Source organism: Dermacentor albipictus, chromosome 2 (assembly GCF_038994185.2).
Source record: "Dermacentor albipictus isolate Rhodes 1998 colony chromosome 2, USDA_Dalb.pri_finalv2, whole genome shotgun sequence".
NCBI lineage: Eukaryota > Metazoa > Arthropoda > Arachnida > Ixodida > Ixodidae > Dermacentor > Dermacentor albipictus.
The window spans coordinates 203061441-203086013 of record NC_091822.1 but is presented as its reverse complement, the minus strand read 5'-3'; the positions used below and the strand labels follow the sequence as shown (position 1 = coordinate 203086013).

The 24573-nt window shown below is 45.7% G+C and overlaps 1 protein-coding gene across 5 annotated transcripts in view; it reads right to left on the bottom strand.

The window, feature by feature from the left end:
* Positions 1-575: 575 nt before the first annotated feature.
* LIMK1 (LIM domain kinase 1) overlaps positions 576-24573 on the bottom strand; it is a 132840-nt gene continuing 108842 nt past the window's right edge. For all 5 annotated transcript variants that reach the window (XM_065425941.1, XM_065425942.1, XM_065425938.1 and 2 more), the window contains 2 exons: positions 22611-22765; positions 576-3631 (listed from right to left, as the gene is read on the bottom strand). In XM_065425941.1, coding sequence (XP_065282013.1) covers positions 3397-3631; positions 22611-22765 — 390 coding nt within the window. In that variant the 3' untranslated portion in view covers positions 576-3396. The remainder of the gene's footprint in view (positions 3632-22610; positions 22766-24573) is intronic.

Here is a 24573-nt window from a genome sequence, read left to right as displayed (position 1 = left end):
CTTGAAAGAAGCCCCCAAAATGTGAAAAAGTGCTGCGCGATTAGTTGGGTAACACTTGTACAAAATCTGAAGCTTATGGTGCCCCACTGGCTTGCTCAAGAAACACTGATAAGCTGAGCAACTGCACAGAATGTAGTATAAGGAAACAAAGTCATGAATGCCTTAAATGCGCATGCTCAGCAGTTTAGCACAGCCATGATTACACCATGCAGCATGCATGATAAGCCATAAAAGTAAACATCTTCGACAGTGATTTGTCTGTCTGGGCAGGAAATATTGAAAGCTATTGAAGAACTGCTCCAGCCAAGGTTAAGAAGTTCCTTAAGGTTTGGGACCAGCTCGGTCCCTTCTTCAGGGGTGAATGAAACGGCCAAAGAAGTGCCCTTTAAACTACTATTTTCTTTGTGTAGCGATTCCTCCTCCGCATAGTGTCGCGAAGGCTGTTGGTGTACATACACGGGGGGAGTGTCCCCTATGGCCAGGGGCATAGCCAGAAGGGGGGGCTGGGGGGGCTTATGGGGCTTGTGGAGTTCTCACACCCGTGCTCTTGGGACAAAGGAATGACAACACAGTAGTGCAAACAATCACAAGGGCATTTATTGCACCTTTCATAGATCAATGCCTTCTAGCCGAGTTGCTATTCACAAAACATGCCGATGGGTGCGCGACAAATCTAGAAGTCCGACTCACGGCGACCGGATAACGAGCGAATATGTTCGCCCCATGCTGGATCTCAATGCCTGGTCGTTCGTGCGTACGGTCACGCGAACGGTGGCGCGTTCGAAGGCAGGCCACACAAGGCAGTCTCGCAGAAGCATGGGTCAGCGCACGCACGGGACGTCCACGCTGTTCGCCGATCCGCCGGGAAAGAGGAAGCGCCTTGTCACTCGGCGCCCAAGTAACCCCGCCTGTCGGCGCTGTTAGCAGCGCAACACTCGCGCCCTCTCTCGTACTGCGCCTCAACCACTCCAACCGCCGTGGGCGCCAGGCCACGTGGCGAAGCCGGATTACAGGAGACACGCCGTGCAGGAAAAACATCAGGGGACGCATGAGAGTCGCACATCCCCACAGGCTTCAACCCCCCCTCCTCCGAAATATTTTCTTGCTATCATGTACCTCTGTACCAAATAACCTCCGGCACCAGAAATCATTCTGCATTTTGTTTAGAATGCTTTTTTGCGCTCGACCAGACATTTCGGCACGAACATTGTGAACTCGAGCTAGATTTCATGGCAATGCCCATACACCGGGAGTCCCATAACACAAGGAGCCTCATTCGAGCGCAAAGTTTCAAGAGCGTTTTGATGGCAAGTGAGCTCGTCGCGGCATCTCTCAGAGGCCACGGAGTCTACAGAGTGCATGGATTTAAATTCTAAAATTTTATGGGCATAAAGTTTTCATAAACTTTTGAAGCGAAAGATGCTTTGACATTTCCATGGTTTAGATTTTCAATTCGAGAACTTTGTGGTTTTGATGTTCTTATAAACATTCAACACCACAGTGCATTGACTTTTCTAAAGTCATACATCGCACCATACAATGAGACAAGCCAAATCAACACACTATCAGACAAGTTGACAAAGCATGCAGCGAGGTCCGATGAGATGAAGCATTGTGGTGGTTCATTTGTGCTGTCATATCACAGAAAAGAATATCAACATTTTTTTCACCTACGCCAAAGCATCTATGTCAAGACACTAAAGTCAGCAAAAGTAACTATATTCTTATTTATTTTCCTGCTTTGACTTTTATTCAGGTGGACACATTGAGCCTCTTCAATTTTCTTGTTCTCACTACCCACGGGCTGCCAGAGCCAGCTTGCATTTTCTCGCATGCATTTTTCTCATGTTGCCCCGACCACCACATGGCGCACTTGGGTGTCTGTTTTTCTCTGGCTGAGAGGATTTGCACCTGGCAGAGTTTTGGATGTTTTCTGGCTAGCAGACGAAAAAAGGAAACAATGGTTACTCGTTGCCATCCTATGGGGACTCGACAGATTGCAATATGTTTGCTTGAGCGCAACCTCTCTAGAAAGTCTTGTCTCGCCAGTGTAGTCTACTGAGCAGTATGCGTAGGGTTATCTGTGGACCAAGTGTCTAACGTTTTCTTCTATATTCCTTCGGTAGCCACATTAAGTGCCCAAACTAGGCTTCGATTGTGGCCAACATGCTTTCCTTTGAGTTTTCTTTTTTTATTATTATTTTGGTGCTCCCACCCCCCAAAGTAAATAAAAAAGTAAAAAGACATTGTTGCGTCGCAGCGAAGTGTCGCATGGGGGAAGTTCAATTTTGTTGCTTCTTTTGCGGAAAGTAATCAGTAACGGGACGCGTCAGTTACCGGATACTCTTGTTATATTATATCATATTATTATATTACATTACTATATTAGCACTTAACCATTTCAATGACCTTGCATAGTTCCATAAATGTTTGCTCGTTACCATTTGTTTATGGCTACTGCAACAAATGATGTCACCACTATCGCCAAAGTGTTCGCACCAATAGCAGTTGCTGCACATACATTTTCTTCTATTTTGCATCGTGAATTACCATAATGGTAACAACACCAAGACAAATTATCTTTGTGTTGTACAGTTTGCAAAAGAATATAGAATTTAGCATCCACCTCATAAAATGTTTTGCGAAGTATAAATTTTCATGCATTAGCTGACTAGCAATTAAAGCTACATTGTAAGAGTAACTTCAACTTTCTTTGTGCTGGTATTTGACAGTACTGCTTTAAAGAAAAAGCATTGCAAAGGCACAAGAGAAGCATGGGGATTCTGTTTTCACTACTTATTACTTCTCTCTCTGTCCCTTGTGGTTTTGTGTTTCCCGTTTCCTTGAATGCTTACCAACTTGTCCAGTTAGAAATCATACTGCAGCACTGGTCAGGCTTTCAGAGTGGCAAGTCATAACATTGGTAAATCTGTGACCGCTGTCTTTTTTTTTTAAGCCAGCAACAAGATTCCCATATGTGAAACAGAATACAGTGAAGTCTACTTTTGTGTTTGGTTGTCATTTCAAACATGCATGGACAACAGTTGTACTGGACTCAACAGACCTCAAACACTCTTGCATAATTGCTTGCATCACTGTGATGCAAAAGATAACAAACCACAGAATGAAGACAACAAATGCATCCTGACTGAATATACACATCCTGCACAAACTCATCAGAAGCACAAGGCAACAGTTCTCAGAAAAACAAAAGGTCACATCATTCACCAAACTGAGGCCCATGGGTAGCCTTCCACTATCTCAACAAACAGACATTTTTGCACAGGGAAAGCACACAACATATCAATAGTTCAGTTCTACAAACACTGTGTGATGTATAGAGCCAAAGTGAGCACTGTGATAAAGTGCAGGGGTGAAATAACAGAGTGCAGCAATTTACTCCAGCTCCAGTGATAACCGTGGGGAATCCAATGCTTGCTCACTGATGGTTCTCAGGGGAGACTGTCGGCACTCAGGTGGTGTCATGGACTCAGGTGTTGAGTCTGTGCTGGTAACAACTGCATCCTGGTAGTTAACAATGTCCCTCATTAGTTGTTTGGGAAGGGGGCTGTCCACTATAAGGTGCAGAGATATTCCTTCCAGCCATTTCTGAAGCAGCTCAAACGATGGTCTGCATATCAAAGAACGTAAATAAATACTTTCAGATGCTCTGTTTGTGGAGTCATGATATGGACTCAACAGAGCCCAATGAACCTGCCAAATAACGTACGTGGGAAAAAGGACAAGACTAACTGACAGTAAAGAAGTACCGTATTTTCTGGTCTATAAGTCACACCCCCTCAAAATAGCAGTTTCTAAGAAAAACAAAAAAAAAACATCTCAGTTGCATCGGTGTACGAGGATGAATCAGAAAGTCTTTGCCATGTTTTTTATTAACCAAAATAAAGTACATACAGGTAATTACATATATATGTACTATTGTATGCACCTTACACTACAGTGAAAGTTCGTTAATTCGAACTTCAATAATTCGAATTTATGGATAATTCGAACTGTACGATTTGGTCTGGCCAAGCTCCACTGAAGTCTATGTATAAAAAAGCCTGTTAATTCGAACGCGAGAAGGTTCCGCCACGGATAATTTGAACTACGCGCCACCGTGCCGGTGGCTTGGCGCCTGGCACACGGTCAGAGAAACGCGCCTACTGCCTACACACTCGGCTGCATCGCCTCCGGAACAGAGAGAACGGCGAGAGAAGGCAAAATCGGGAAAAATCTATCCGGCGTGGGATCGGCCAGAAGGCAGCGGCAGCTGCCTCCTCTCCGTTCTACGTGACCTCCGAGACTTCTTGCCCGTTGCATATCTCGGAGGCTTTGCAAATCTTGTGTAGCTGCTAATGTTGCGCGGCAGTTGGTGAGGAAAGCACCAAAACACAGCGAATCAAGTGTGTTGCAGCTGCGCTTGCAATCAAGAACCGACTAATCGGGGCCTTCACCACCTTCACATGTTGAGCGTCTTTGTCTCGGCAGTCTTCATCGGTTGTGCACGTCTGTTTTCATTAGGATGTACTGGCTGTCGTGATTCTTTGTGATGGTGCTAAGCCTTGGCTAACGTTCGTTTCGATGGACATCGGGGGTGTGGCACAGTCGGACCCAGAGCTGCGACTTGAAGGTGGCGTTTGCCCGCAGCAGACGCCATCACTTTTTGACACGCCAAATTTCTGACATGCCCTCCTGCTTCCAAATCGCAGTGTACCGTTGTTCTCCTTCACTTTTGTTAGTTGGAACTTTCATTAATTCGAACTGAAGTGGCTTCCCCTTGCGGTTCAAATTAACGAGCTTTTACTTTATTTTTACGCATAGTCCCCACACCGATTCAGACATTTATCCTATCGCAGCACTAAACTTGAGATGGCCCTGTGCCGCATTGTAGTCTGTCAGCGACGCATGCGGCCGCCCCAAATGCTCATTGTCATGCAAGTCTTATCGGCCTTCTGCGAACTCACAAAACCACCACGTCACACTTCTCAAAGAGAGACAGCTTTGCTTATACGTGGGCTGCATTTCCTCGTGGATTTCCATGGGCATTCGTCCCTTGATCCATCGAAAATGAATCGCACTTCGTTGCTTGTACACTGTGGATGTGTGAAACAGAACCGCCATCTTCAACAACTGACGGCAGCGCCGTGCAGCGGAGCTACCAGCAAATAAGGCCGGGCTGGTCCAAGAAAGGTCCAACGCTGGAAATGGATATGTTGATTTCGTATTTACAGCCATAATTTGGCCAAAAAAAAGAATTGAGGAAGACTTTCTGATTTTCCCTTGTTTAACACGCACCTGTTCATTCAGTAAGCAATTGAAAAATAAATACAGTGACGTTTCACTTCATGAATGCGGGTCACACGCAAGTAGTGATATGGGCAGTCTTGGCGCATTTCTGCCGTCGTGGCCGCAACAATGTTCCATATTGTCACGTGGTGGTGACGTTGAAGAACACACTAGCAATACTGTGAAAAACAAAACTAACTTTTATTGGGCAAACCTGTGGCCACAAAAACAGGCTACACTTATAGCACAATAATAGTGGCGAACACAGTCAGTGATCGTCGAAAATCTGATGAGCTGGCCAAGCGCGTCGGCTTTTATACATCAGTCGTCGAATGTTCCAGAGTTATCACTGGGACCTGCTTGCCTTCCACAACATTCTACATTATTTGCCTCGTGCACATATGCAATCAGATTACACAAGGTTCGGTCAGACAGCGGATGGAAGCACCGATAACATTCTAGAAACTTCCGATAGATGCATGCGCGTCCTGCGCTGTGCGATAACATTTGTTAGGTGGTGAAACGTGTCAGCCGATAAAGGCAAACAAGTACACATGTCAATACCCCCCTCTTAGAAAGCATCGACCCGATGATGCAAACGGAATAAAGAAAAACATCCGTAGCAAAGAGAACAACAAAATAAGGAAGTTCGTCAGCGTCCGTAAAATGGTTTAAGATGCACCGCGTGGACCACTTCAGGTCGTGCGCGGCGCCGCTGTGAATGCGAAATGGCGTCAGGCACGACCTCACAGACCAGTGCGCCAATACGTGGAATGACCTTGTAGGGTCCGAAATAGCTTCGCAATAGTTTCTCACTCAGTCCTCGTCGGCGTCATGGGGTCCAAACAGAAACACGGTCGCCGGGCTGGTACTCGACGAAGCATCGTCGGAGGTTGTAGTGTCGGCTGTCAGTACACTGCTGGTTCTTTATCCGTAGGCGGGCAAGCTGTCGGGCTTCTTCAGCACGCTGGAGATAGGTAGCGATGTCAAGATTCTCTTCGTCAGTGACGTGCAGCAGCATGGCGGCGAGCGTCGTTGTCGGGTTCCTGCCGTAAACCAACTTGAACAGCGTGATCTGTGTTGTTTCTTGCATTGCAGTGTTGTAAGCGAAGGTTACTTACGGCAGGACCGCGTCCCACGTCTTGTGCTCGACATCGACATACATTGCCAGCATGTCGGTGAGGGTCTTGTTCAGGCGCTCCATGAGACCATTCGTTTGCGGATGGTAGGCAGTTGTCCTCCTGTGGCTTGTCTGGCTATATTGCAGAATGGCTTGGGTGAGCTCTGCTGTAAAAGCCGTTCCTCTGTCGGTGATGAGGATTTCTGGGGCACCATGTAGCAGCAGAATGTTCTCAACGAAAAATTTTGCCACTTCGGCTGCGCTGCCTTTTGGTAGAGCTTTAGTTTCAGCGAAGTGGGTGAGATAGTCCATCGCTACGACGATCCACTTATTCCCGGATGTTGACGTCGGAAACGGCCCCAAGAAATCCATCCCGATCTGCTGGAATGGTCAGCGAGGAGGTTCGATCTGCCGTAGTAATCCTGCTGGCCTTGTCGGTGATCTCTTGCGCCGCTGACAGTCTTGGCATGTCTTGACGTAACGGGCGACGTCGGCGATCAGACGCGGCCAGTAATACCTTTCCTGTATCCTCAACAGCGTCTAGGAGAATCCGAGGTGCCCAGCGGTTGGATCGTCGTGTAGGGCGTGCAGTACTTCTGGATGCAGCGCTGACGGTACAACAAGAAGGTAGCTGGCACGGACTGGTGAGAAGTTCTTCTTCATGAGCAGGTTGTTTTGTAGCGTGAACGAAGACAACCCGCGCTTAAATGTCCTAGAGACAACGTCGGTGTTTTCTTCCAAATACTAGACGAGGCCTTTTAGCTCCGGGTCTGCTCGTTGCTGTTTTGTGAAGTCTTCTGCGCTTATTATTCAAAGGAATGTGTCGTCGTGCTCGTCGTCTTGCGGCGGGGGATCGATGGGGTCGCGTGATAAGCAGTTGGCGTCAGAGTGTTTTTTTCCGGACTTGTATATTACCGTGACGTCATATTCTTGCAGTCTGAGGCTCCACCGCACCAGCCGTCCTGACGGGTCCTTTAAGTTAGCTAGCCAACACAACGCGTGATGGTCGCTGACGACTTTGAATGGCCTGCGATAGAGGTAAGGGCGGAATTTTGCTGTAGCCCAAATGATGGCGAGGCATTCCTTTTCAGTCGTTGAATAATTGCCTTCCGCTTTGGACAACGACCGGCCAGCATAAGATATCACCCATTCAAGTCCGTCTTTCCTCTGGACTAGGACGGCACCGAAGCCTAGGCTACTGGCGTCAGTGTGGATTTCAGTATCGGCGTCATCATCGAAGTGTGCAAGTACCGGCAGCGACTGCATGCGCTGTTTGAGTTCTTGAAATGCGTCCGCCTGCGGCGTTCCTCACTTGAATTCGACATCACATTTGGTTAGATGTGTTAGCGGCTCCGCAATGCGCGAAAAGTCCTTGACAAAGCGCCTATAGTAGGCACACATGCCAAGGAATCTGCGCACTGTCTTCTTGTCGACTGGCTGCGGGAACTTTGCGATGGCAGCTGTCTCCTGCGGGTCGGGGCGTACTCCAGATTTGCTGATGACATGGCCCAGGAACAGAAGCTCATCCTAAGCGAAGCAGCACTTTTTCGGCTTCAGAGTGAGCCCTGATGACTTGATGGCCTCTAATACTGTCACAAGCCACCTAAGGTGATCGTCGAAATTTCCGGCGAAGACAATGACGTCTTCCAAGTAAACAAGACACGTCTGCCACTTCAATCCTGCTAACACCGTGTCCATGACGCGCTGAAACGTTGCCGGTGCCGAGCACAGTCCGAATGGCATGACCTTCACCTCGTAGAGGCCATCTGGCATGATGAAGGCGGTCTTTTCGCGATCTCTCTCATCGACTTCTATTTGCCCGTGGCCAGACTTGAGGTCCATCAACGAGAAGTATTCAGCGATGCAGAGCCGATCCAATGTGTCATCTATCCATGGAAGGGGGTACACGTCCTTCTTCGTGATCTTGTTCAGTCGACAATAATCGACGCAGAAGCGTAGGGTTCCGTCCTTTTTTTTCACCAGGACTACAGAAGATGCCCATGGGCTTTTCGACGACTGGATGATGTCGTCGCGCAGCATTCCTTCAACTTGTTGCCCAATAGCTTCATGTTCTCACGCCAAAACTCAGTAAGGGCTCTGGAGGAGTGGTCGAGCGCACTCTTCGGTTATTATGCGATGCTTTGCAACTGGTGTTTGTCGAATCCTTGATGACATCGAAAAGCAGTCTTTGTATCGTCGGAGAAGACTTCTGATCTGTTGCTGCTTACTCATCAGAAGACTTATATTCACGTCAAAGTCTGGTTCGGGGAGTATGCTCATCGGGGGAGATGTAGCAGAATCTGGGAGGACAAAAGCATTGCTGGTTTCCACAATTTCCTCGATGTACACGATTGTCGTGCCCTTGTTGATGTGCTTGAACTCCTGGCTGAAGTTGGTTAGCATAACTTCCGCTTTCCCTCCATGGAGTCGAGCGATCCCTCTTGCGACGCAAATTTCACGGTCGAGCAGTAGATGTTGGTCACCCTCGATGACGCCTTCTACGTCAGCGGGCGTTTCGGTGCCGACGGGAATAATAATGCTGGAGCGAGGCGGGATCTTCACTTGATCTTCGAGCAAACTCAAGGTGTGGTGACCATGAGAGCTCTCCGGTGGTATCGCTTAATTTTGTGCCAGCGTTATCGATTTCGACTTCAGGTCGATGAGTGCGCCGTGTTGGTTCAGGAAGTCCATGCCGAGAATGACGTCTCGTGAACACTGTTGGAGGATAACGAAGGTGGCAGGGTAAGTCCGGTCATGAATGGTAATTCTTGCCGTGCAGATTCCAATCGGCGCAATGACGTGTCCTCCAGCGGTCCGAATTTGGGGGCCTTCCCATGCAGTCTTAACTTTCTTCAACTGGGCGGCAATGTGTCCATTCATGACGGAGTAATTGGCCCTTGTATCGACGAAGGTGGTGACTGCGTGGCTGTCGAGAAGCACGTCGAGGTCCGGTGGTTGTTTGTCTTGCACTACAGTTCGGTCTTGCCGTCGGATCACGGCTGCGTCGCGTTGACCTGTGGCTGGTATGTGACGTCGTCAGGTCGCTTTTCATCGTCGTATTCTTTGCTCCCAGACTTCGTCGGGACGGCGGCGTGTCAATATACCGTCGCGGTAGTTTCTTCGGCGTCTTTGTCGGCAACGGAGGATCTTCGTCAGTTCCGACGAACAGCAACTGCACCTCCAATGGTTGCTGCTTTTAGTTTTCCGGATATGGGCTCGCTGAGCTGCCCCACAGAGAGGGCTCACAGAGAGGGCTCACAGAGCGGTGTATGGTCAGCACTGCGGCGACAGGTAGCGGCCTGGTGGCGGCGAACGGGACAGTCGTCGAGGGTTCCACTGAGTGGCGGCAAGGTAGTCGGCAATATCGCGAGGTCATTCGCCAATCTGTGGTCGTGGCGCGTTAACGGCGAACCCTCGGAGTCCCATCTCCCGGTATGGGCATCGGCAGATGTGCCCGGCTTCTCCGCAGTGATAGCAAAGCAGACAGTGGTCAGGGGTGCGCCAAACGTCAGTCTTGCTTGGAATGCCACATGGGGTGACGGGTTGGCGTGCTGGCAGCTGGGGTGGTGCTGGACGACGGAACTGCGTCGTCACTGTGCCCTGCCATGGGCGGGGAGGAGGAACGTGACGGCAGGCTACAGCAGCATATGTCATCGCTTGTGGTTGAGGCTGCGGTGATTCAGGGGCTACTCCGAGTTGTTGTTGGAGCTCCTCACGTACGGCGTCAGCAATTGAAGCCACTTGAGGCTGTGATGACGGGAACAGCTTCTGTTGCTCCTCCCGCACGACCGCTCAGATAGTCTTGCGCAGGTCAAGTTCATGCGGCGGTTGAATTGCCGGTTCCGCATCTCGAGTGTTTTCTCGATGCTAGTGGCCGCGCGAAGAAACTCGTCAACGGTCTTCGGTGGGCTTCGTACCATTCCGGCAAAGAGTTCCTCCTTCACACCACGCATGAGAAGGCGGACTTTCTTCTCCTCGGGCATATCTGGGTCGGCGTGGCGGAACAGACGGTTCATTTCTTCCGTGAAGATGGCAACTTCCTCGTTAGGTAGCTGCACTCGGGCGTCCAGCATGGCTTCGGCCCTTTCCTTGCGCACAACACTCGTAAAGGTGCGCAGGAAGCCGCTACGGAAGAGGTCCCATGTTGTCAAGGTCGACTCCCAGTTCTCAAACCACGTTCTGGCGGCGCCTTTAAAGGCAAAGTATACATGCCACAGCTTGTCGTCAGAGTCCCAGTTAAAAGTCACGATTCGTTCGTAGGTCTCCAGCCATGATTCCGGGTCTTCAGTCGCTGCTCCATGAAAGGTCGGTGGTTCCCAATGTTGTTGCAGGATAACGGGGGACGCTGAGGCAGCCATTGGGGTTGTCTTGGCCACGATCTTCTTTGTCGTCTCAGGTAGAAGTCCGTGCTCTGGGGGCAGTCCTTGCAGTCGGCGGCTAGCACGCTGGTCTTGGGCGATGTTGGTTTTGTCCTCGGGCTTCAGGCTTGGATCGCGGCTTTGTGGGGGCGTTCGGTACGCACAAGCACCTCCACCAGATGTCACATGGTGGTGACGTTGAAGAACACAGTAGCAATACTGCGAAAAACAAAACTAACTTTTATTGGGCGAACCTGTGCCCACAAAAACAGGCTACACTTATAGCACAATGATAGCGGCGAACACGGTCGGCGATCGTCAAAAATCTGATCAGCGGGCCAAGCAAGTCGGCTTTTATACATCAGTCGTCGAATGCTCCAGAGTAATCGCTGGGACCCGCATGCTTTCCACAAAGTCCTACATTATTCGCATCGCACACACATGCAATCACACAAGGTTCGGTCCCAGACAGCGGATGGAACCGTCGATAACATTCCAGAAACTTCAGATACATGCAGGCGCGTCGTGCGCTGTGCGATAACATTTGTTAGGTGGTGAAACATGTCTCCCGATAAAGACAAACAAATACACATGTCAATATACAATAGATATAGATGGTTATAGATATACGATAGTTGACATCAATGAAGACACGTGTTTGGTCCGTACGTTATTTCCTGCTGATAGTATGCGCATTTAGTGATGCAGTTTACAAACACGTTGCAATAAGCAAAAATTTGCATTTTAAATTTATTTATTTATTTATTTATTTATTTATTTATTTACTTATTTATTTATTTATTTAAATATACCTTGCAGGCTCCTCAAGGCATTGTGTAAGGGGGGCGAGTACACTGAAAGATTATAATATACAATAATCAGAATACATATGTGAATACATATACAAAAAATGCAGTGTAAGAAATGCACTAACATACAGTAATGTGGTGTTAAAATTGTACAATGGACAAACAGATTGCTTTTGAATGCGAGAGTTCACTGAACAAGAAACTTTCATAAAGTAAAATATAATCAATATATTTACAAAGCGAGCAAGATATATTTGGCTATAACAAAACAGCATTTAAGGGATAGGAGTACATTAGTAACGGGAAAGGCAAGAAAAAATAACGCTTTAGGTTACGTAGAGTCTGAAAAATTCTTTGTTAGAAGATGCCAGAAATTTTCTTGGTCACTCTTCACTTCACTTCACTTCACTTTATTTCCTTAAAGACCCTCATGTGAGGGTATTACATAAGGGGTGGGACACATATAGGTTAACAACAGTAAACAGAAAAACGTTGAACGAGTTATACAAACAAAAATGATTATTGTGATGCAAGCGCACGCGTAATTTGGTTAAGGAACATAGATGGGCATGTGATGGCAGCAAGTTCTTGGGAAAGGTCGTTCCAGTCGCAAGCAGTCCGGGGGAAGAATGACGAAGCAAAAGTTTTTGTGTGTGCTCGTGGTCGAGACACCTGCTGCTGATGTCCGGTGCAAAAAGAGAAACGTGGTGAGGGAGGGCAGATGTAGGGTTCCTGTGATAGCTCGGAATAAAAGAATTTATTAAATAAGCTCAAACTAGAAATGTGGCGACGAAGTGCAAGAGTAGGTAGGTTGGACTGCGATTTCAGAGATGATATGCTGATATCAAAAGAGTACGAGGAATGAATGAGTCTAGTTGCCCTGTTTTGAACTGATTCAAGTGAATTAGCAAGGTATACTTGTTTCGGGGACCAGATGGGCGATGCGTATTCTAATTTTGATCGAACTAGTGATCTGTATGCGAGTAGCTTAACATGCAGGGGGGCAGAGTGGAGATGACGCTTTAGGAAACCAAGCGTTTTGTTAGCAGATGAAATAATATTCGCGATATGGCTATTCCACGTAAGATCATGGCTAAGATGAACACCGAGATATTTATATGATTGGACAGGGTCGATAGGAACGTTAGAGATAGTGTAGGGAAGCAGGAGAGGATTACTGTGACGGTGGAAAGATATATATTTGCATTTGTTTATATTAAGTGTCATTAGCCAGTCGTTGCACCAGTTTTCTGCCAGATTTAGGTTATTTTGTAGGGATTGTTGGTTAAAGGTGTCAGTAACTGTTTTGTATATAACGCAATCGTCGGCAAACATCTGAATATGGCAATCTAATTTCTGAGGTAGGTCGTTAATATAAATTAAAAATAAAAGAGGCCCAAGGACGGATCCTTGGGGTACCCCTGAGGAAACTGGTAGTAAGTTAGACATTTGTTTATTAATGATGACTGATTGGGAGCCGTGAGTCGAGAATTCTTTTATCCATGCTAGTATGTCACAATGCAAGTTTAGGCTGGAAAGTTTCAGAAATAGGCGGTTATGGGGTACCTTGTCAAATGCCTTAGCAAAGTCAAGGAAGATCGCGTCGGTTTGGAGATTAGCGTCAAGGTTGGCATGCAGGTCGTGAACGAAAATGGCTAGTTGAGTCTCACAGGAGTAACCTTTACGAAATCCATGCTGTGATGAGTGAAAGAAATTGAGTCCAGAAACTGCATTGTTAAAGAGTAAATGATGTGTTCCATGAGCTTGCAAGGTATGCTGGTAAGTGATATGGGGCAGTAGTTAAGTGGTGAATCTTTTTTACCCGACTTGTGGACTGGGACGACCTTTCCCACTTTCCAGTCATGGGGTATGATACCTGTAGAAATGGACTGCGAAAGTAGCAAGCATAAAAACTTGGTAGACGTGTGGCGAGTGTTTCTTAAGACCTTTGTGTTGATTTCATCAATGCCGGTAGATGAAGAAAGTTTTAACTTATCTATAAGAAGGGATATGCCGGTTTCTGAGAATGTAACGGCTAGCATTGCAATTGTGGGGTCACTGGCTGTCATGAGGGGTGGTGGTTTTTGTTCTTTAGTGAATACAGATGCGAAGGCAGAATTAAATATGTTAGCGCACTCAACGTCTGAAATAACACGTCCAGAATCGTCAGTCAGGGTAACAACGCGCGAAGATTGGGGGTTGAAAAGCTGCCAGAATTTAGTCGGGTTATCTGTAAGTATGTTTGGCAAATCGATGTGGTAAAAGGAACGTTTAGCGTTTTTTACTGCGACCAAATACGCCTCTTCAGCAGCGTAATATTTTTCCCATGCGCAGTCTGTTCTGCTCAGTTTAGCATTACGGAAAAGGCGTTTCTTTTTATTTTCTAATCTTCCCAGAGTCTTGGTGAACCATGGCTTGTGGTGGTTAGCGCGGAAGCTGCATTTGGGAATATATTTATTAGTAAATTCATTCATTTTATGTTTAAACATTGACCAATTTGTGTGGATGTCTTGTTCGTCAAATGACCCCTGATCTGATGGAAAAAAGGCCTCCAATTCCGCGTTGAAGGCCTCATAGTTTCCTGTGTTGTAGAGAGAAATTGTTTTTTGGCAAGTTGCTTTTGTTATTGGGGCAAAGTTAAAGCATGCATGAATGACTTTATGATCGCTGATTTCACGGAGATAGGTAATAGTGTTCAGGCTGTCGGGGTGGCTAGATAGTATGAGGTCAAGAATGTTAGCAGTATCTCCGGCGATGCGTGTAGGCTGGGTTACTAGTTGGGGTAGGTTAAAAGTTAAGCAGACATTCATAAATTCACGGGATTCATCCTGTCTAAAAATAGGATAATTAGGGGCACACCAATCTATGCCAGGATAGTTAAAATCCCCAAAAAGAAGAATGTGTGCCTTAGGGTGTCTAGTTTTAAGTTCGTTTAAAATGTTGTGAAGTTTACGGGGGAATTCGGGGCTATTGTGAGGGGGTCTATAACAAACGCCAATTAATATAGATACTGGTGTGGCGCAACAAAGGAGCCATAATATTTCAAGGTCTGATGAGATGTTTATGTGGGAACACTGTAGCTTATTGCTTGCAGCAATAAGGACGCCACCCCCTCGAGAGTTTGTGCGATCAGTGCGGAAAAGATTAAAGTTAGGTAGGTTACAAAGAACTTCAGCGTCACTTATGTTATCAGTCAGCCAGGTCTCTGTCAAGATGAGCAGGTTGCTGCCCGTTGAAGACACGAGGCTGGACACAAGATCGCTCTTTGGAAGCAGGCTGCGTATGTTGGTGTAGATAACCGAGAGGCAAATATTCTCTCGAGGGGCGGTATTGCAAAGATTAGGTTTGTGATGATGGCAAGGTAAGCGCTATGCTATTTCCGTAACCGTTTCTGTGGCGGCATCGAAGGTGTAGCGTTTCTTTCCGAGAAACAAAGTCTTGCATCGCAGGGAGAACGGTCCGGTTTTTGCTTTTGCAAACGCGACAAGGTGTTTGCGTGCTTTACGAACTGGAAGGGAAAAGTCTTCTCCAATGCTAAAATTGGTGCCCTTTAACTTGGGCCCGTTTGAGAGGACAGTTTCTTTTGTTTTAGAGGACAAAAATTTAACTATAATCGGCCGCTGACGGCCATCTTCGTAGCGGCCCAGACGATGTGCATGCTCAATTTGACATGGGTCCAAGGTTATGCGTAATTTGTCACGACAATGGTGGATTATCAATTCTTCCGATTCAACGAACGTTTCGCGCGAATTAGAATCCGAAAGGCCATAAAATATCAAATTGTTGCGGCGTGACCTATTTTCGGCGTCATCTGACCGAGCTTCAAGGTTAGTAACAAGAGCAGCAGTCTTAGCGGATACAGATTGGGCAGACTGCAGATCAATTTTGAGGGTTGAGACACCCTGGAAAACACTTTCTAGATCTGCTACGCGCTTGCTCAAATCAGAAATAGTTGTGTCAATAGAACGCATCTGATGTTTAAGGTCCTGTACATCGGTTATTATTTGGTCCTCGCCGGTTGACAACGTCTCCAGCTTAGCAAGAACACGGTCCAATTTGTCAGGACCAGGGTTCGTCTCTATATCGCCCGACAAGAGCAGGAGGGATTTCATAACACCAAAACATTCACCAGCGACACAAATGCAACACTGCAGGCTCCGCAGCTGTACCAGACAGTAGTTGTTAGTTTTTTTTAGCGAAAAGGCAGCATGGTTTACTGACCTGCATTACGAAAGACAGTGGATGAGAAGGCTGTGTCATGGCACAGCCACCGAGCCCACAAAGCGCAGGCGGGAAGCGGTGCTCTTTATACGCTGGCAGGAACGATGTTGACGCTGCCGATTGCACTTTCCATCCGATGTCGAGGATCCAGTGGGGGAGCGCGGCTTTCGTCGACGCTTCCGAGGCGCTCAAAACAAGGGCTCCGTAGTTCCCGTTGCATAACGGCATTTCCAGCTGTGGTACGACGACCGAGGAAACGTTGAAGAGTGCTGGCAAGACGTAGGCGAAGGTAGTCACGAGTACCTGCATTACGAAAGACAGTGGATGAGAAGGCTGTGTCATGGCACAGCCACCGAGCCCACAAAGCGCAGGCGGGAAGCGGTGCTCTTTATACGCTGGCAGGAACGATGTTGTCGCTGCCGATTGTGCTTTCCATCCGATGTCGAGGATCCAGTGGGGGAGCGTGGCTTTTGTCGACGCTTCCGAGGCGCTCAAAACAAGGGCTCCGTAGTTCCCGTTGCAGAACGGCATTTCCAGCTGTGGTACGACGACCGAGGAAACGTTGAAGAGTGCTGGCAAGACGTAGGCGAAGGTAGTCACGAGTACCTGCATTACGAAAGACAGTGGATGAGAAGGCTGTGTCATGGCACAGCCACCGAGCCCACCTCATAAGCCACCGAGCCCACTCTCATAAGCAATGGCCTTGGGAGGCGAATGGCTCTTGGAAGAGCGGAATGTTAAATGAATTAGTCTTTCCGTAGATGCACATGAAATTGGACTGATTGTACAACCGGTGGGACCTGCAATGAGGAGCTTCAAGAGGCAGAACTGATGGTGCTGTATTATGGACGTATTTGTGAAATAATGATAGCAGGGCGATATTGTGACGATCATGCAAGGGTTGTAGTAAGAGGTCAAGTTTAATTTGTGTGATGCTTTTGTTATAGTCATAACAATGTGAAATAAAATGCGCAGCCCTATTCTGAATCATGTAGGTCAAGTAGTTCTGATGGGGAGACAAGACGGATGCGGCACATTCAAGCTGAGGTTGAACAAATGTTGGATAAGCTAGTTTACGAATGTCATTAGTAGAATTATGTAACTTGCGTCTTATGTGCCCTAATGATCTCGAAGCATTAACCACTAAAGAGTTGAAGTTAGGTTAACACCAAGCCATTTATGTTCAGTGTCATGCAAAATAGTGATCTTATTAATCTGATAAAGAAATTTAGATTTAGTACGCTTTCGGCTAAAAGAGATAATTTTACATTTAGAAATGCTAAGCTTCATTAGCCAAGTGTTACACCAAAGAGAAATAGGTTCTAGATCTTTATGGAGGATTGTATGATCATCGGCACACTTGACAGAACGATAAAGAATGCAGTCATCTGCAAAAATGCCCACACGTGAGGAAATGTTATTCGGTAAGCCAATAATGTATGTTATAAATAGTAAAGGCCCAAGAACACTGCCTTGTTGTACACCTAAAGTAACGTATGAAAAAGGAGAGGAAAAATTGTTAACTGCTGTGAATTGCTGACGATTAGAAAGAAATTTGCGAATCCATGTTAGTGTAAAAGAATCTAATATAACAGCAGATAATTTCAAAATCTAACGGATATGTGCTACGAGGTCAAATGCTTTTGAAAAGTCTAGGAAAGCACTCAGTTTGTAGATCCTCTTCCATATTAGTATGCAAATCAGTTGTTAATTCTAATAATTGCATCTCACAAGAGAAGTTTTTCCAAAATCTGTATTGATTAGAAAAGAAAAATTTGTTGGCTTCCAGGTGACTGTAAATATTTGATGCAATTACATGTTCTAGCATTTTGCAGCATATAGATGGTAATGATATTGGACGATAGTTTCCCGGTGCGGGTTTATTACCTGACTTAAATATGGGTATCATCTTTGTTATCTTCCAGTCTGAGGGCAGCACACCAGTCTCTAAATATTGCCTGAAGATGTGATACAGAATTTTACTAGATGCTATGATAGTGTTTTTCAGAATTTTAGAATTAATGTCGTCAACGCCACAAGATGTGGTTAGCTTGAGATTATTTATCAGGCATGCGACACCTTCCACTGTTATTTCTATTGATGACATGCATGCTCTGATACGTCCGGTAGATCAGGCTGATCTTCTGTGGTGAATATAGAAGGAAAAATAACTATTGAAAGTAGAAGCATAGTGAATATCTGGAATGGGAGTGTTATTATTGTTGTGTAAAGAAATGTTAGTTTGTTCCTGATCTCGGCTTATAACGTGCCAGAACTTTCTGGGATTAGATTTTAGAAAAGATGGTAGGTCAAAAGTGAAGTATTTATCTTTAGGTGAAGACAGGGCAGTACAGTAAATTTATAAGCTTTCCTTATACATGTGCAAGCACTTAGCACTTTCGTAGTGGTGCATCTTCCTGTTTCTCAGTAAGTGTAGGGATCTGGCGAACCATGGGTTAGATTTATCATTGGTTATCTTAATAAGAGGGACGTACTGGTTAACCAAGGCAGACATCTTATTCCTGAAGAGTATCCACCGACCAACTATGATATGAAGGTAACAGCATGTGGAAAAAGAATATATCTAATTCCGAATTTATAGCATTTTAATCGCATATTTTTTTAGTAGCGAAACCTACGGAAAATGAGGGTACGTTGAGAGTTACTTGCAGTAAGGAATGATTACTAAAACCATTAATAGGCACAATTTGATCAACTGTCTCAGGAGCTATTGTGACAATTAAATCTAAGATATTATTACTTTGTGTAGGCTGCATAACAACCTGAAAAAGGTTCAAATCTAAGGTTAAATTGATAAATTCTGTTGAAGTATTACAGGATGAAAAGTTAACCCAGTTGATCAGAGGAAAATGGAAGTCTCCTAGCAGATAGATGGCATCAGATGGGTGAAGCTTTATCACTGATTCTATGTTGTTGCACAAGTTATTAATAAATAAATTAGTAGAATTTGGGGGTCGGTAACATACACCCATAAGTATTCGTGAGGATGAGAACATGCATGCAGCCCAGATAATCTCTAGGTTAGAGTATGAGTTAATTACATAGGACAGAAGTGTTTTTCTTATTCCTAGAGGGACGCCGCTGCCTCTTATCCTTTCGGTCATATCTGTGAATGTTGTAGTCATGAACACATTCAAATATTTCTTTATCAAAGATATCCGGGTACAACCAAGTTCCAGTTAATGTCAGTATGTGAGATTTGCTGTCTTCAAGGAAGGAAGAAAGCTGGATGCATTTACGCACAAGGCTTCGAATCTTAGAGAACGATAATGATACTGGAGAAAAGGCATGATAGGAGTTAGACCGTTTATGGCTTTTTGGGCACGTGCTGCCCTTGAGCTATCTACTGGAAGGAATAACAAAGTTAGTAGCAATATCAAATATGTATGCCCTGTTGTCTATGCACAGCCTGTCAACTGTTAGTTTTAATTGTTTTTTCTGTGTCTTCTTGAATGCAATGAGCTGTCTTCTCACCTGCTGTGTAGCTAGAGTGAAATCTTCACTGATGGCAAATGGCGATCCTTTGAGTTTGCGTGCTGACACCAGAATGCTTTCTTTGTCCTTAAAAAAGGTTAATTTTGCTATTATAGGCCTCGCCACTCCTGGCCACTCCTAGCCGCTCTTGGCTAGATGCCTTGGTAAACACCGCTTCGTAGTGAGCTATTGAGAGCACTTCAAGATGCACCATTTGAATGTCGTTACCAACGGTCGGACAAGCTAGTGCAAGACAAAGCCAGTCCGAACCACGCAGCATGGCCAGAGTGGAGCACATGAGCACACTCCAGCCCTGTCCTACATACTACAGTTAGCCACTACAGTTGCATGTAGCTGCGTCAGCTGTGTAGCATGGATACAGTGGCCATGTAGATGCCACAATGAGCCAACCCAATGAGCTTGCTGCGGCTCACTGAGGCCAACAGCATTCTGTGGATTACGTGGCCCCAGGCACGTGGAGAGCCCATTTGAGCACCATGATCTGACTGGAACAGGTAATCTGCTTCCCAAGTTGCAGATCTTCAAGGTGTGTTGTCATCTTGATACCATGGTTGAGGTTCGTAACATTAGAAATTCTTTTCACGCGAGTCTGGAGAGCAACATACATCGCTTGAAAATCGCGGATGTAATCTGGCATTTCCAGCAAGTTTGCAGACAATGGCCAGCGAAGTCGGATATGTCACACCGGCAATGCAAGGATCACCTAAAATTTCACCCCTGTATACTTTGGTGTGTTGAACATGGCCGGCAGCAGTGTGGTGATCAGCTATTTCTGCGATGCATGCGCACATGTACATGGTGAGCGAGCACTTTTGTACTTGGCGAAGCTGTAAACTCAGTACGCTCGCTTCAGTGCACCCAAGCTGTAAGCCAGCATCGAGCGCTGCCGGTCTTGCTGACTGCGTCTGACACTAGGCTGGCTGTACAGCGTCGAATTTTCACCAATGTAGCGTAACTGTGCCATATGTGGCATACACCGACCGACGTTATGTTGGATTACATCCCAAAGCGTGCGCGGCCAATGTAGTTGCACGAGCAAATGTAGACTACTTTTTGTTTGACCCTCAAAAATTGTGTGGTTGCCAGACATAAGTGCGAAAACAAATAATTTGCTACTCAGTGCAAGAAAACACAGCCACACATTTGCACCCAATGATGTGCAAATCCTTTAGGATTGCTGATTCAGCATAAAAACAGTGGAGCGCTTGTGACACGAAAGGTGAACCAATCTGTAGGTTAGGCAGTAAAGGTGGGTAAAACTTATATGCAAACATCGCTTGTCCACATAGTGAAGACGGCGCCCTGTATGGAAGCAGAAATGTCTTTTCTCTCTTTTAAACATTTATTTATGTGATCGATGTCAGCTAGAGTGCATAATCATTCCCAACTACAGGAGATTTCCTCAAAACCTAGATTTCACATCTGTTACTTTTGCCAACAACACCTGCAATATGACAGACAGGGTTATAGTACATGTAAGCAAGAAAATTGTTAAAGAAGTCCTGAACCACCCCGCAGACTTGTGGTTAAAAAAAAACAGTCCATGTATAGCCTATGCTGCTGTGAATGTCTCAGTCAAATTTCGCAGTTGTGCATAGAGCATGCAGCCTGCAAGCAGCACACAATGTCACATTTCCCTCAAAAGATTTTTGCAAAAGAAGCCTTCTCACTGTTTTCAGGCACTATATTTTGTCATATAGCATAGTCCCACACACAGCTGCTATTGGTTAATAGCTGACATGAATCAACAAGGGCGTTTGGATAAGCGCGCTTCTTCCTACTGTTACTGTGTATATTTAACAACGCAGTTTAATTAACAGGCTGAAGTAAGCGAGAATCTGCTTTTGTCTAAATTATGTACTTGTGGAAAAAAAAAGGACTACTGTTTTTTCACGCTCGGCCGTGTTCGTCCGCGTAGGAATTAAACTTTGGACATCTTGATTATCAGTGTCATAGCTGCCGGGTCTCAGTAATTTCAACTAGTTTTGAACACTCAACTAGCCTAGAACCATGCACAACTTAAGGTCAGACCGCACACAGGCTTGCAGTGCACGCTCACTCCTGTTCGTTCCTGGTTAAACGCCTTGGCAGAGTTATTGATAATGCTTCAAAAATGCGAGTTAGATGTGGCTGCTATCCGTCGGTCAAGCTGGTGAAAGACAAAGCTGGTCCACACCTCGTAGCACCGTCAGACTGGACCATATTAGCGAGAGAACGCACTCAAGGGCTGTCGTGCACAAAGGGAATTCTCCGCCTGCGCACATCAGTTGCATGTAGCTGCGGTCTGCTTTGTAGCGTAGATACCATGGACACCACAAGGTGCCGCGATGAGTCCACTCGCTGAAGACAACTGCGTTTGGCGCGTTGTAAGCCCTAACATCAAAAATAGCATTGCGGGCACGCCTCGTTCCGTCGTAGCCTTCACGGTACAAGGTATTTAAGGAGCAAGCGAATTGCGAAAGGGGTCATAAGCGACCTTTGATTGCGAATAACTACGCTTCTGCTGAATGCATTGAAGTACTTTTTGCGGCAAAGTATTTCTGAAATCGTTTATTTTAACTTCAAACGCATTCCTCAAGTTCGATAAAAGTGGTTTAGGGCCCCTTAATGAAAAATTTATAATCGCAAACCACCAACCAAACCTCCAATTCCTTTCCAGGCAAAATGTTTTCTGCATCAGCAATATTGGTGTCGTCACTATTTCACAATATGTGATTACTGTACCAAACAAATGTTGATTTTGTCCCCCACTTAAACCTCTTGTGAGCTGTTGACCAGCCAGAACCAATTATGCAAAGAAGTACACAACGAGTATTTGTCATTAAAGTGAATGTTTCATCCATTTCACTGGGGCTGTTCATATAGTCAGTTATTCCAAGGAAGCCAGAATTTCAAGCATGTGCGTTCATCATGTCATTTTAAAAGCAATTCATTTTTCTCATCTGTACTCTGAAAGGAGAGCTGAGAAAAATTTAATTAGGAAAAGTTTTCTCTTCATTTTTCTCTGTTAATAACCAAGGTTCCTTAGCCATATTATAAATATGGAGTATTCAAGGAGTATTTCACCAGGCTAAATGAACTACGCATTGTTTTGTTTGCAAGTTTATTGCAAAGAAAACGACCACACGTACAAAGAAACACAGGACGAGCAGCATCCTGGGTCTATCCTACTGTCCCAAACTGGAGTGCCTTCTGTGTTTCTTTGCGTGTTTGGTCATTTGCATCGTGCTAAACTTATTCTAAAAAAATTAGCAACAACTAGTCCAACTAAAGCTCCTATTGGTTGAGAGCACACACCTCTTCTCTGGGTCAACATCACAGCACAAGAAGGCAATGTGATAGAAAGGTTCTGGACAGCTTGCACAAAACTTCTCCTTGAACACAACAGTGTTGAGGCCAAAGTCATTGCTTCGGGGCAAGTAGTCAGGGTCAGCCTGCACTCTGCCAATGATCTGAAAAAGCAATAGTTGCTTTCACCAATTCTCTCTATCACTGTACAAGGTAATGCAACAAAATCAAAGCACAGCATAGGACACCGCTCATTTTGCCAAGAGCAAAAACTCAAATTTCGTGACTTGTGCAACCCCATTCATGGGCACCTGCAAAACAGTGCCCTATTGTGCTGCCATATTTGCAGCTAAGGACACTCACTAAGGCAGCCACCCAAGTGGCCTGTAGGCAATGAAAGACTGTTGGTAAAGGAGTACCAAATCAGGCCTGATTAGTTAGACATCAGGATCAATTACTTGCTTGCATTTCTCAACTGCAAAATGGTTGTACAATGACAGCCGAAAAATGCAGCAAAAGACAAAGACATTATAGAGCTACTGTTGACAATACCATAGAAGAACAAATAATCATTAAATCAGAGACAGAATTCAGCCTGGCATATCCCTGCCAAGTTTGAAGCTTGAAATAAGGGTAATCATGAAGCAAGAAAAAAAAAAGAAAGACAGAAAGTGACAAATACAAACATTTATGACAGGTGAACTTTTTCTGTGCACTATTATCACAAATGGTAATGCAGGTAGGAAAAAATAAGGCCGTCATGATGGTCATGATGGTCATCAAGAATGCCAGCACTGCAATTTACATTGATACAGTAAAACTATGGTGGCTGGAAGGGGGCAGTGTAACTGGTGGCATGTCTGCACCATGTATGGGAGAGGCAGGATGAGCAATGAAATTTCCCAGTGCCACTAGAGGCGCTGAAGCATGCTAGTGTGCAAGGAGAAGCCATGGTGAGGCTCTTGCTAGTGTAGCACCAGTGAGGTCTGCCGGGCCAGTGCAGGCGTGTAGACTGCACTTGTTTCCACATCGACCGTGATCACTGGGGAGCTGGGAAGCATCACACATGTGCCACCGTGATTATTTTGATGTGTGTAGTGCATGATATTGTGCTGTTCATGCTCTAAGTATTAGGAAATGCAGCATGCCCTCATGGCATCGAAAGCACGAGCATGTTTAGTACCCGGGTGCGGAAGCGGCTACAGAAAGTAGAAAGCCAGGGCCTCCCTTTTTAGACCGGCTAAAGACACAGCTCAGCATGAATTGTGGTCGTGAAACATCAAACATGCTGACAAGGAGTTAAGAATAGTATGCCCCTTGTGAACGGCACTTCGAATAGAAGTACGTCGAAAGGACCTTTCGGCATGTGATAAATGGGGAAGTAGTCACGAGAGAAGCAGCTGAATGCAATGCAGACAGCATGTTCATGCAAAAATTTCACAGGGGAGGCCTACTGTACCTTGGAGATGAGTTAGCCACGCACATTAAAGTGCTAGAGGATGCATTCACTTTATTCTTTTTGAACAGGGAAGCTTTATGCCTTCAGTGTGCATGATTTTGTACAGTTCTTGAGCAGTTCAACACTCCGCCAAGTGGGATACGAGTTCCATCCCAAACAGCTCACTGCAAAAATGATCCAGTTTGTCGTGTTAACTAGGCTGCGCTTTTCCACATTGAACAAGGACAAGGCTCTTCAAAGGGAACCAGAAAGATATGAAGTTGAAGAGAGTGAAGTAGAGCCTGCTGCTAAGCTCGGCCTGATGTGTGCATCTGGATTACTGTGCTACGTAATAAAGTGTTTCCTCTCGTCTTGTGGACCTGTACAACAAAAGCAGTGATAGAAAATATTTAGTGCGTGTTGAGGTTCGTCAAAGTGCCCACATATGTACGTATTTTTCTTTTTCACAAAGCTAAAGCTTTTTAAAGGGCATGTTGCTAGCGCATGCGGACATGGATAGTGAGCTGAACGACA